The sequence below is a fragment of the Camelina sativa genome, chromosome 12, assembly GCF_000633955.1.
Source record: "Camelina sativa cultivar DH55 chromosome 12, Cs, whole genome shotgun sequence".
Taxonomy (NCBI): Eukaryota; Viridiplantae; Streptophyta; class Magnoliopsida; order Brassicales; family Brassicaceae; genus Camelina; species Camelina sativa.
This window is the reverse complement of record NC_025696.1, coordinates 9,215,850-9,229,731: the sequence shown is the minus strand read 5'-3', so window position 1 is coordinate 9,229,731 and position 13,882 is coordinate 9,215,850. Positions and strand designations below refer to the sequence as shown.

The 13,882-nt window shown below is 30.8% G+C and overlaps 2 protein-coding genes across 3 annotated transcripts; both read left to right on the top strand.

Moving 5' to 3' along the window:
- Positions 1,137-4,114, top strand: LOC104731057 (short-chain dehydrogenase TIC 32, chloroplastic-like). 2 transcript variants are annotated; one of them, XM_010450315.1, is made up of 9 exons: positions 1,137-1,225; positions 1,366-1,543; positions 1,615-1,846; positions 2,051-2,130; positions 2,277-2,433; positions 2,811-2,892; positions 3,296-3,383; positions 3,523-3,569; positions 3,713-4,114. In XM_010450315.1, exons 2-9 carry the CDS (start codon positions 1,423-1,425, stop codon positions 3,902-3,904), a joined length of 999 nt encoding a protein of 332 aa, XP_010448617.1. In that variant the 5' UTR covers positions 1,137-1,225; positions 1,366-1,422; the 3' UTR covers positions 3,905-4,114. The 2 variants fall into 2 exon arrangements, with proteins under 2 accessions (XP_010448617.1, XP_010448616.1); XM_010450314.1 differs by lacking the exon at positions 1,137-1,225 and having other exon boundaries at positions 1,239-1,543.
- LOC104731056 (dof zinc finger protein DOF4.6-like) lies at positions 10,859-12,874 on the top strand. Its single transcript, XM_010450313.2, has 2 exons — positions 10,859-11,179; positions 11,591-12,874. Exons 1-2 carry the CDS (start codon positions 11,156-11,158, stop codon positions 12,629-12,631), a joined length of 1,065 nt encoding a protein of 354 aa, XP_010448615.1. The 5' UTR covers positions 10,859-11,155; the 3' UTR covers positions 12,632-12,874.

Below are 13,882 nucleotides of genomic sequence, written 5' to 3'. Positions count from 1 at the left end.
TAATGTACTATTTTGTTAATTTTAGTGATTTAGTATATAATTCGTGGTATACTGCACTACAATTTTTGTTTAATACAATCTTAATGAAATCAGTTTGATTTGACATATTTTATATTGGTGTTGTTAAAATGGTAAAATAAGGATTTAACCCATATCGAAGTATCATATTAAGTCTATACCTTTCGACTTGGCTGTTGGGGAATGGCTTACGGGTCCTGATATTTTATTTTCTAGTATTATTAATTCATGTAATGTTATATAACCCGTCATGTAATATAACTCGTTTGTGTTATTTTGAAAATTTAAAATGTTTAAATATTTATAATTTTAAACTTTTTATTAAGTTTAGATATATCAATTATAAATTATAAACTTCTTAAAATTCTATAATTTACTATATACCGTAAATTTACTATATATGTATGTTGAACACACACTTTTATATTAATTGAGTAATACATGTTTGTTTTAAAAACTTTAAATCACAATATATGCAGGAAAAATATACATTTTTATTAACTTTATGTATTATATGATGATTCACTATATTTACATTTTAAAATAAAATAAAAGATGATAGGAGAATTTTTTTTTAATATGAAATAAATCTTCTAAATATCTATATTAATTAAAAATATTATATATATGGATATTTAAAATATTTTAATTTGTTTGGTTATAAGGATAGTAGAGATAATTAACTTAACTTGTTTGAATATGAATATAAACATTAAATGACATTCAATGATAATTATTTTCATAAACATATTTTTGAGCAAAAACTTCTGCAAAAATACTAGTATAGATATCAAAAACAAGAAAAAAAATCTGTCAATATATGAAAAACATGTATTCTTGTAATTAGGTTAAGTATGCATAACCTTCGGAGTAATTTCTGATTCAAAATCTAATGCATACTGATTTGCTAAAACCTGAAACCTTGCAGGTTTTAAACAAGAACTGTAATAACTATATCATAATATAAATACAACAACTAGACCTACCACTACGAAATGATTTAAAACAAGAAGAAAGTACAAGATTGTATACTATATTTTACACCGATCCTTATTCATAAAAAGTTGTATCTACTACTACTACTTTTTTTTTTGTTAACCACATCATCATCATCAATTCAAAGTTTGACTATAAATAAACACATTACTATTTCTCCTCTCTTGCCAGGCGGCGTTGCCTTACAAAAACCTGACAAGAGCAAACTCAGGTTTTTTTTTTTTTTTCTTTGATACTACATTTACGATTATACCCTTCTAACTGAAAACGGCAATTTACGTTCCTTCTTATTTGTATTCTTCCTTGCCTTATTCTGTTTTTTTCTTGTGCCTTTAATTTTAATTCGGAAAGAGAAAAAGACTCTTCCAGTCCACATAACAGTCGCCGGTAACAGAGAAAAAAACTCCGATGATCGAGACGGGAAGATACCTTCTCGGCGCCGCCGGTGCTAGCGGCTTCGGTTCTAAATCCACCGCCGAGGAGGTTACCGAGAACTGTGACCTTCGTTCCATCACAGCCATAATCACCGGTGAGGTTCTTTATTTTTCGTGTTTTCGAATCGTTTTGATTCTTATTTGTTGTTTGATACGGTTGATTTAGGTGCGACGTCAGGGATCGGAGCGGAGACGGTGAGAGTGCTGGCGAGACGAGGAGCGAGGTTGATATTTCCGGCGAGGAACGTGAAAGCGGCGGAAGAAGCGAAAGAAAAGATCGTCTCTGAGTTCCCGGAGACGGAGATCGTCGTTATGAAGCTTGATCTTAGTTCTATCACCTCCGTACGAAGCTTCGTCTCCGGTTTCGAGTCTCTTGATCTACCTCTTAATCTTCTCATGTAAGTAACACAATCCCGATTAGTTTTAATGCATGTATATAAATTATTACACACATGTACGTACGTGTGGCTGGTTCTGGGAATTTATTATGTTGTGAACAGAACATAATCTCAGTTTCTTCTTAGTTTTGTTTTTGGGTTTTGTTTTAATTATTATCTTATGTGATTAATTTATTTATTTTAATATACAAATTGTCGAATCAGAAACAACGCAGGCAAGTTAGCACATGAACATGCAATATCCGAAGACGGGATCGAGATGACATTTGCCACTAATTATCTAGGTATTACTATTTTCTTAATCATACGATTCCCCTACTCTATGTGACAGATCTTAGTTTAATTACTCCGGCCATTATACTAATGTTATTTTTATTTTTAATCTCTTTCGTTAATGGCCTTTCTTAATTATTATTATTATTATCATCAGGCCATTTTCTCTTGACCAATCTTTTGCTGAAGAAGATGATACAAACGGCAGAGGAAACAGGAGTTCAAGGACGTATCGTTAACGTTACGTCGGGTATTCACGGCTGGTTTACCGGCGACTTGATCGAATATCTCCGACTCATTTCACAACCCAAGTGGTAAGAATAATCTCTTTTTTATCTTCTGGTTGAGTCAGGGAGTAGGTGTAAATGTTCACATTCCATACTTTAATTCTCCAAATCAGAAAAAGTAAAATTAATACTGTAACATCTAGTACAAATTCATGTAAGAGCCTAATAGCTAGAACTATAAATGAGTGAGTAGGATTGGTGTGCTTGAGAGGTGAATAAAAACTTGTCGAGGAATTTACTTTTTTTACCTAAAGCTAAAAAAGCTGCGTAGTTGTTAATGTTTTGACTGATGAGTGACAGTAACTTGATAGAGGGGTAAATTAATGGGAAAGCGAAGTAAAAGGGTTTTGACCTTTGGGAATGTAACAATTTTTTCTTTTTTTCTTTTGGTTTTGATCGATTAGTCAATTCGATGCGACACGTGCGTATGCTCTCTCGAAGCTTGCCAACGTTTTGCATACCAAGGAGCTCTCTTCTAGACTCCAGGTCTCTTTCTCTCCTCCTCTATCACTCTCTCTCTCTTATTTACTTGCATCCATTTAATAAATTACTCACACAATAAATAATTATCCCAAAAAAAAACTCAGAAGCATAATGGTAGAAATTGATGTGTGTCATAAATTGTCAAATTTATTGAATTTATTCAAAGTGTAAAATGATTAATGAAAGGGTGAAAGGGGGTATGGGAAGGGGACAACAAGAAACCTAGATAACTAGGATTTGTATTCTAACTAAATATGTGAAAGAGTTAGTTAAGTCACACACCACAAAGTTTATTTGACTATTGACCATAGTTAGGATTTAGGACAATCATGTGGGTCATTAAACTAAAGTGATTAAAGTTTATTATACAAGTATAGAATTTAATGGTAAAGAAAACAAAATGCAGAAAATTGAAGCGAACGTGACTGTAAACTGCGTACACCCAGGAGTTGTTAGAACCCGGTTAACAAGAGACCGAGAAGGCTTATTGACAGGTTGGTTTATTTTAATGTTTTCTCACTAGTCAGTACTCAGTAGTCACTACATTAGCATATTAGTTTATTCTTGAATTATAATCATGATCAAGATTCTTAATCATAACTATATGACTTCCCTTTGTCTTTACCTACTCAGATCTCGTCTTCTTCCTGGCTTCCAAGCTCGTCAAGACCGTCCCTCAAGTAATAAATTGTTATTTTTTATTTTTTATTATAAAGTTTGTAACATAATCTGTGGTGGATAAGTTGTTATCCTTTATGTTTTGAATCATGTTTAAGATTAGTGGATTTATGTGCTACTTTCTTTGGTTTTGGCATGGGATTAGGCAGCAGCAACGACGTGTTACGTGGCAACAAATCCAAGACTGGTGAACGTATCGGGAAAGTACTTTACGGACTGTAATGAAACAATACCGTCTGGACTCGGCTCTGACTCCTCCGAAGCTACCAAATTATGGGCTGCTTCTGAGATTCTGGTAACTCAACCTTCCAAGGCCGGCTTCGATCCATGTAGCTAAAGAGAAAAAAAATAAAGTAGTAGTAATTATCTTATCATATACCCCTAGGAAAACAAATTATACGAGAAAAATATCATAAAGTTTAGTTAATATATACAATTAGTATTCTATTTCTATAGTGCGAATGCTAAGCTGATGTACGTTGTAGTCTTTGTTTATACTTAAGTTATATTACCTTATATATATATGAGAAACAATTAATCTAGATTATTGTCATAGTTTTCTTTTATGTAAGCATATATATATATGAAGAAGAGTTCAACTTGGACTATTATACTTAAACTTAGAATAATAAAGTTAAGTGGGAAATCATAATGTCAATCATTAGTTTCGAAAGTGCTTGGAAGTTCTTCTCATCTTTTGATAATCTTGTGATTAACTCATTTGGACTGATCTGTGAGAGAGAGATCTCTTTCTTATCGTTTCTTTTTCTATTCTAAAAGAATCGTTTTGACATTGACCATCCATATATATGTCCATGTGAGATATTAAAAGGAAGTTCTGGCTTTCCATCACTGTTATATTATTACGTGTGATGCTATTTGGATGTTTGAGTTTTCTCTTTAATAATGAGTTTGAACTTTGCATTGATTAGTTTACCTTTTGCTCTAATAGTTAGAATTTTCTATCAATAAGTCGTGAAGAATAGAGGGAATAGTTATCTTATTCAAATGATATGTACATACTCGTGATATTATGTAAAACTCAATTTTATAAATGTTTATCTAATATAAATAGGAGAAATGGTATATAGTGAATATAAATGAACAAAAAAATGGATAAGAAATCTACGAAGGATATGAAAAAGAAAATAAATAATATGAAAAAGTGAGAAAAAAAAAAGAAAGATAGAAAGATGAGAATTGGTTAGAGATGGGACTTTAAGATTTAGGACCATATAAAATGGCGCATGATAATACTTTTACGCGTGGGGGAGTCTCTCTCTCTCTATCTATTCTTTTTCTTTTTATCGAAGGGGACCCTACTAACATGCGCCAGGGGTTTTCACTTTTCATCTTTCACTTTTTCACTTGTGATGAAAAAGAACTCTCGTGCACCATCAAACTTGCTCCGTCCTTATGGAATTCTAATCATTACATAAAGAGCAGAAAAGGAGAAGGTTGGCACCAAACTTAAAACAAAAGAACAATGCACATGCTTCCTTAAATTTCCCTTTTTAACAACACTTCAGTGTAAATCTAGCATATAAAAACAAAACAGTTCACAACTAACAGTAACACACGTTCTTCGATGCATCGATGAATTAAACTTACCTTAGCGAGAGAGCATGAACCAGCAATTTGTTTGGGAAATAAAGGTCTAACGCTTTACGGACCTTTATCAGTTTATCTTATTTGGAGAAGGCAATAATTAATAACATAAAAAAGCCCAAACGAATTTGAGGCCCCAAAGTCATTAATGCGATATTTTTTTTATTTTTTTTTTTATTTTTATTTTATTTTATTTTTTTTATTTGCGATGATACGATGATTAGTAATAATGTAGTGCTGCTTATAGGTTGGTCGTCCATGTAAGGTACATTGTAAAATTACAGAGAACTAAGTAACAACCCGTACTATGTGCGAGATAAATCAATTTAAACAAAATTATTATAAGTAAAATTATTATTTTAGAACCAACATTTGTTTGTGTCAAACATAATATGTAACTAAAGTTTTTTATTTATTTATTTAAAGCTGCGTTTTTTCGTGTAAAAAATATGTTTCACACGTGAAATCTTTAAATGTGGAAGACAAAATATTGATAAAATGTTACTATTTCTTGCAACATGTGTTTTGTGTGGTTTAAAAATCAAATTCATATATTTTATGTTTTATTTTATAATCATAACAATTTTGCATGTTTCTTATGTAACCATAACAACATATACTAAATTACTCGGTAGTTTCATTAATTAATTTTATTATATGTTAGTAACAATCGGATTCTAAAATTTTCTTAAGATAATCTAATTTATTGATTTAATATTTGTGATTAGGCTATTTAAATATTTTGAGTTAGTCGGTTTGTTAATAGTTCTATAAATAACGGGTTATTACCAAAAAAAACCATTATGAAAAAATTAATGAAATTTCAAAATCAACGTATTCGTGTAAGAATACATTTCACCCGTGAATTATGTGAACGTGGTAAAGAAAATATTTATAAAATGTTACAATTTATGAAAATATATATATTTTTGTGTGCTTTAAAAATCAAATTTTTATATTTATGGTTAATCGAGTAACTATAACAATTTTTCACAATCTAATAATCACTCATTTTAAATATATTATATTTTTTTGGGTACTAAGTTTATTTATAATGATAAGAGTTATTGTCTTATTCCTTTTTAATAGCACATTGATTAATGTACAATTAAAACGTATATTCTTATTTGGTTATCAATATTTCTATTTTTAATGAATAATCACACTAAATATTGAGATTAATTAGTTTACATACTTAGATATTTATAAATAATCACACATCATGATATCCCCTAATTTGTTGTCATTTTTATATTTATTTATGAATATATATAAATTTATATTTATTGGGAATTAAGTTTCCTTTAATGAGTTGGAGTTAATTCAGGGGTAATATATTTCTTTTTATAATCAATTATAATAACTATTGAAAGCTTGTTATTTAAATTATTATGGTAATAATACTAACATAAAAATAACATTTTTTATATGATTTTGTTAATAAGTTATATGTTTAATAAGTTATATGTTCTTTATTTTTGTTAACTTTATATGTTTTTATAGCTTTTTTAGAATATTTTACTTATATTAATTTTAAGAAATCAATAGTTTATATTGATTTCTTAAAAATAATATAACTTTGACTTGTATATCTGTAAGTAAATTTTAGTGAAATTTTGACTTAAAATAGTATGTAATTATTTAATTAGTTTTAATATGTGATATTTAAATTTGTGTGAGAATTGATGACATATCTAATTATTATTCAGTTAATTGGTTTTTTTAAATATAGTGGCATGTTAATGTAATTAAGTAGAAAAATTAAGGGTTTTTTTGCTAAATGTGTCTCGAGCTCTCTGGCGGCGACACATCAGCTTTTTTAGAAGAGTGCTTCTCTATTAATATATAGGGGATATCTACTACGAAAGTTGTGTTTTGGCTCATTTTCAAACGGTGCTGTTTAATATCAACTTAGATAGTAAAATGTGGTATAACCTATTTTATTTGAGAGAACAGTATTTTATCTCTTTCTAACCAATCCTATATATATATATATATATATATATATATATATATCCAAGAAAGCAAAGGCAAATAGGTGATGGCTTTAAATATATTTGTATTTTACTTAAATTTGAGCCAGGGTACCAAAATTTGGGTCTTGAGCTGCTAGTGCTAATGAAAGTAGTGTCAGCAAAATTAACCTCTGAAATTATCGTTAAATGTTTATGTGGCTAAGTCTAATCTTTATGGAGGTTGGGGGAATATATATTTACAGAGTTGAATATTACGAAATAATAAAATTTTCATCGCCTAGAGCTAACATGTTTAATGGTATGATGACATATTGGATTAAGATTATATACCATATCAACAAGGATCGAAGGTGTTGCTGTTTTTCAAAAACTGAAAAGAAGGAAGCCCAATAAGATCACTAATTCTAAGTTGGCCCATTAGTACACATGATAGCTAAATTGAACCGATCAAAATATTCAAATTAATCCAAACATTCAACCTATAGAGTAAAAGTGTAAAACCAGCAATATAACCCCTCGATTAAGAGATGGAAAGGTTACGTACGGTGTCTCCATCACCAAGGAGTCAAACTCTTAACAACGATCTTTTCCTCTTTATATAAATGTGCTCAAAACCAAAGACTTAAGTTGAAGTCAGTCAGTGGTTTCTAATCTTTTACCCGAAATAAACACTTGCATCAGATTTTGTTATTTGCTCTTCAAAAAGTGAATTCGAGAAGAAAAAAAGGAAATACAACTATTGGTAAAGTGGCTTAAGGGTGCAGAGAATGGCAAGTTGGTTAAGGTGCGGGTTTGTTTGTCCACACACACGCTGACATGGACCGCAACTTCTCTAAGATGCTATCCACGCACTACGTAGGACCCGTAACTAAATCCAACGGCTCAGATTCGGTGGACCTTTTCTTCGTCGAGAATTATCAGAGAAGGCACGCGCATGGGGTAATGTAGGACCCTAACTTCACCGGCCACAACTAGCCCTAATAACCGTTCATTATTCGACTCGGTCAACTCAATTCACGACACTTGTCAACATCTCTGACTCTTGTATGTCACATATGCATGATTACCACTTTGAGAAATGAAGACTAATCAAGTTTACCAAAGAGATTAATCTTCATTTGGGCTTTTGGAGCATATATTTGCACAATATGACCATTTCATAATATTATTTCAACACCGAATGTAATTAATAAGATAATATTGGTTTTTCAAAAATATTATTATAATGTGTTTGGTAACTTCTTCATTCGTGATAAGAAGATGGCTAAATAAGGGAGCGTGGCATGTGGAGTGAAAGAAATTAGGTGTTCATGAGCTGTTTTGTACACTAAGATAGCTCACGTGGCGATGACACATTAGGTCATATTAAATCTGAGGGCCAGACTAATCAACACACCACAACGTTATGATGGGGTAGATCATGACCGTCTAAAATGAAATCAGCTTAAATTCGTGCGATACAGGTAATCATATATAGCCTAATTGGAATCTTAAGTCACACGTGAAATACGAATAAGTTGTAGTATGAGATAACAGATGATCTTTTTTAATCTGGTGCATGTGGACCTTTTGGATCTCTCTTCTTAACATTTGTACATAATGTTTTTGTTTCTGTATATCTGACTTGTACGTGTAAATAAGTCCCAAGAAAACATGTTAAAATAGATGAATTGTGTTCGTTTTGTTGTTATTTGATTTTAGAATATAATAGGTCGACCAAAATAAGAGATAATATAAGAGGTCAACTCGTCAATGGATGGTCAACTTATTTGGTCCTTGAATTTTAATTCCTCCGTACTAATAAGATACTGATAATATACTTTATATCGTGAAAAAAAGTTATACTTTATATACCTTTTCGACAACTGAATTTTTTTCTTTCATTTGATAATTATATATTTCCAAAGATAATCTTCTAACAAGATAGTTTAAAAAGGCCACACCTATCACTTTGCAAAACGATTTTGTCTTTTAAAAGGTAAATTGCAGATTTTTTAGTTCAATTCTGTGATGATGTATATGTAGCATATACTAGTTGAGTAGTTGTGTATTGATGCGTTATACTTGTAAAGTTGTATGTATCAATATAATCAAACTAGCTAACAGAGTATATCAATGTAAATATGTAATCAAATACTAGTTAACTAGATATGTACACATGATGATACATACACAAAGTTAAATTATTTATTATGTATCATATCATTATAATCAATTGGTAATAAGTAATAACTACTACATAACTAACGATTTATCTTCACTTCCAATTACAATGTGAAACATTCTAACAATTTTTTTTTTGATAAAAAGCTAGATATATAGACATATTTTACGTGTAACAATATCAAAACACACATAATATTAATCTACTAAATACTCTCTGTTTTTCATTAGTTGTCATTATAGAGGATAATTTTGTGTTAAATTAGTTGTCGTTTTATATTTTCATTACAGTTTTTTTGATAAATTGTACAATTTTATCTTTATTTTTTTAGCTTATTAATTGATGATATCAAATAAAACAATAAATTAATTATGGGTAAAACATAAAAATTAAACATCATTTTAATATGTGTGAAAAACCTTAAACGACCGTATTTTAAAACGGAGGGACTATATTCTTTTGCTCAAAATTGTAAACACTAGTCCCCATAACTTTCTAGAAACAATAATTAAGAAATGTTCTTTAACCCAAAAAAAAAAAAAAACATATGGGTAAAGAAGCCACTTTCCGTGATTTTACTACGAAAAGAGCAGTCGACTTTTGAAACAGAAGAAGCGACCAATCTACTTTAAAGTTCAGGCATTCAAATCAAATTAGGAAATTTTGATGTACTATATATATAGTTTACAATTTAAAGAACAGAAATGAAATAGTTGTGGACGTTAAGACTTAAATATCCAATACCTAATTAATGACCAAAATTTTCAACCCGACTCTGATTTTTCAAATTTGAAAGTTCCCTTGAACTGGAAAACAACAAGTGATATATATATTAAAAAATTAAGAAACTGATAGATGATGTTTTATCAGATAACACATGTATATTGATAGTCAAAATATTTCCAAAAGCATAACCATAATTTGCTTGTCGAATAGGATTTACGTTTGTAACTTCTTTTAGGAGTTAACGCGTTGCTACTGTTTTTGTTTTTTTCTTCTAATACCCTTACGAGAATCTGATTATGTTCTGCACTTATGCTAGAATTTATATTATGTTTATGTTGAGTCAAAAAATAGTAACTTAGATTGAAAACGACAATTCAATTTAATTTTGATTAACATCCAATTAGTATATAATAAATATTAAAAATATAAGATAGTCTTTTTTCTAACAAAAAAAATCATGTTAGCTTACAAGTTCAGCGACAAAATTGTGACGATTTTGCAAAAGAAAAACATTTTTTTTAATCACAATCGCATGATTAATGAATACCGATAATAAGTTATTTTAATCAATTTAATTAAGAACTTAATTTTTTGGTAATGAATTAAAACGAAATGCAGCATCACCACTATTTGTTTTATTGAAAGAAAAAAAAAACATTCAAGCTATATGTAATCGTATGTACTTCCACCTAATTAATCCTTCCATGTTCTAAATAATGTGGAGAGTTCTTTGGCAAAATATAGATCAGTGAATATATTATATAAGCCCATACATACATGCTTATAATAAATATGGACGCGTACTAAAGCATTTGTTTATTTTTCAGTACGACAAAGATTCCCACTCGGAATGTTTTATTAATCTTATATTATACAATTTGTTCTCTCTCTTTCTCTCTCTCTGTCTAGTCTCTACCATAAAGCAAATGTGATCAGAGACAAGCATACAAAGAAGTTCCCCATTCAAAAAAGATTTCTCAGCCATCAAATTTTTTCTTTTCTCTTCATCCTACAAAACAAAAACAAAAAGATAGTTTTTTTCTTCCAAATACAGAAGTCAATTAAGAAAAAGAAATATCAGTTTTTGTTTTGGCTGATCTGAGGAAGTTCATCTATGGATACAGCTCATTGGCCACAGGTATACACAAACACATATATTCTTACAACTCAATATGTATGTGTTAGATCGTTTGATATATCTTGGCTTCAGTACATGATCTTTTACTTAGAATTCCCTTTTAAGTTTTTTTTTTGGATCTTCTTCTTTTTGATGTTACTCTTCTCTTCAACAGTTTTGGACCTTCTCCTTTAATTAATTATATGGTTTTTTTTTTCACTTTACCCTTTATTAATTTGCTTTTTCTTTTATGTTTTTAGTTAAAGCATTTCTCAAATATTTCAATCATTTTTATCTTGATGAAAAACCCATTAATTTTTGATAGACAGTACATACATGTTAATTATGTCTTTTACATATACTTGTATATATATAGGCAAAGGTTTTTGTGTTAATGGTTGGGAGAGTTTTTTTTGTGATTTTGATGATCAGGAGATTGTGGTGAAGCCCTTGGAAGAAATAGTAACAAACACATGCCCAAAGCCGCAACCACAACCGCTTCAGCCGCAGCAGCCACCAACGGCTGGGGCCATGGGTGGAGAGAGGAAGGCAAGGCCAGAAAAGGACCAAGCTGTAAACTGTCCGAGATGTAACTCAACCAACACAAAGTTTTGTTACTACAACAATTATAGTTTGACGCAGCCAAGATACTTCTGTAAAGGTTGTAGAAGGTATTGGACCGAAGGTGGTTCGCTTAGGAACATTCCTGTCGGCGGTGGCTCAAGAAAGAACAAGAGATCTCACTCATCTTCAATTTCTTCTTCTTCTGATATTAGTAACAATCACTCGGGTTCTACACAACCAGCTACAAAGAAGCATCTCTCTGATCATCACCACCACCTCATGAGCATCTCTCAACAAGGTTTGACCGGTCAAAACCCTAAATACCTTGAGACGGCCCAACAAGATCTCAATTTAGGTTTTCCACCACATGGGATGATCAGAACCAACTTCACTGACCTCATTCACAACATTGGGAACAGCAGCAACAACACCAACAAGAGCCACAACAACAACAATCCATTGCTTGTTTCTTCATGTTCTGCCATGGCAACTTCTTCTCTGGATCTCATAAGAAACAACAGTAATAATGGGAATTCTTCAAGTTCTTCATTTATGGGATTTCCAGTTCATAATCAAGATCCAACATCCGGAGGGTTTTCAATGCAAGATCATTACAAGCCTTGCAACACGAACACAACACTGCTAGGGTTTTCATTAGATCATCATCATAATAACGGATTCCATGGAGGGTTTCAAGGAGGTGAAGGAGGAGGAGAAGGTGGCGACGATGATGTGAATGGAAGGCACTTGTTTCCTTTTGAGGATTTGAAATTGCCAGTTTCTTCTTCATCAGCATCAGTCAGTGTCGACATTAATGATCATCAGAAGCGAGGAAGTAGTGGTGGTGATGCAGCCGCTACATCTGGTGGGTATTGGACTGGGATGTTGAGTGGGGGATCATGGTGCTAATTTCTCGGCTTGATTGATGAAGTTAGTACTATTAATGGTTAATTATTGCTATTTATTTAATTAATCAATATGTTCTTAGTTTCCCTTTCAATTTTCTTATTGGTGGGTTTTTTTTTTCTTTCTTAACTTGGATTTAAGGGTATTATTGGGGGTGCATGCATATTGAATGACTTTAATTTGTTTTGAATTTTGTTATTGCTAACACAGATTATAAATGATACATTGGTTGGTCTTTTGATGTTCCTTCTCTTGTTAATTCTAATTTTTCATGTCATCCATTCACCAAAACTATTTTTTAAAATTACATAATGAAAAATTTAATGCAAAACTATGTTCTATATATAGTGTGCAATTTATTATATGCAACAGCAGAGTATGTTTTTTTTCTCTTTTGGTCATACAACACATGGATGTCATTTTGTTAGAGAACAGGTACAAATTTTAGAAAATTAAGAGAAATTAAAAAAAATAAAAGAGACAGGTAAGGTCTGATGACTTTCACATGACCATCACTAAATACACTTATCTATTCTTTATTGCTAAAGATGATTTAGCCCTACCATCGCAATTAATTAGTAATATATAAAACCATATATTCCAGTTAAAACTTTATCTAATTATAAATTATTGGATTCGTTTAATTTCTGACCAGAAAGACAGTTGATTGGGTTCGTTTTACAACAACAAGGAAAGGTACCTAACTAATTCAGTCGACGCATTTTGATTCATATATAATGAATATATATATGGGCATGAGTGAGTGTGTTTGGAAAATGTTGATTTCATGGATTACTTTGATTCTGAAAACAGTTTTGAAATGAAACAATAATAACAAAGCGTACATGTTTTTGGTTTTCCATGTGTTGTAGAAGACCGAAGAGGCAAAAATTTAATCAAAAATCCAAAAATTGAAAAACAAAGAGAGGGAAGAAGAAGAATAATGTGAGAGACAGACAAAGTCACAAGTCTAAGGACTGGAGAAGGTGGGCCCCCACAGAAACATTCTCCTTGAAATCTGTGTGTTTGAAATTATACATCCCACTATGGTTTCAGCTTCATCAATCTAGATCCTTTTGTTTTTTGTTGTTTTTTTTCTTTTTACCTCTACTATTTATTTAATATTTTTTTCGTATCTATCTACTAATTACACTAAAAAGACGTACAAATACGATATAGTTTATTGAAAACTAATTCTTCAGTAACGAAAACGAAACGAGGCTGAATAAGTGAATGTATTGTTTCATAGTCTCA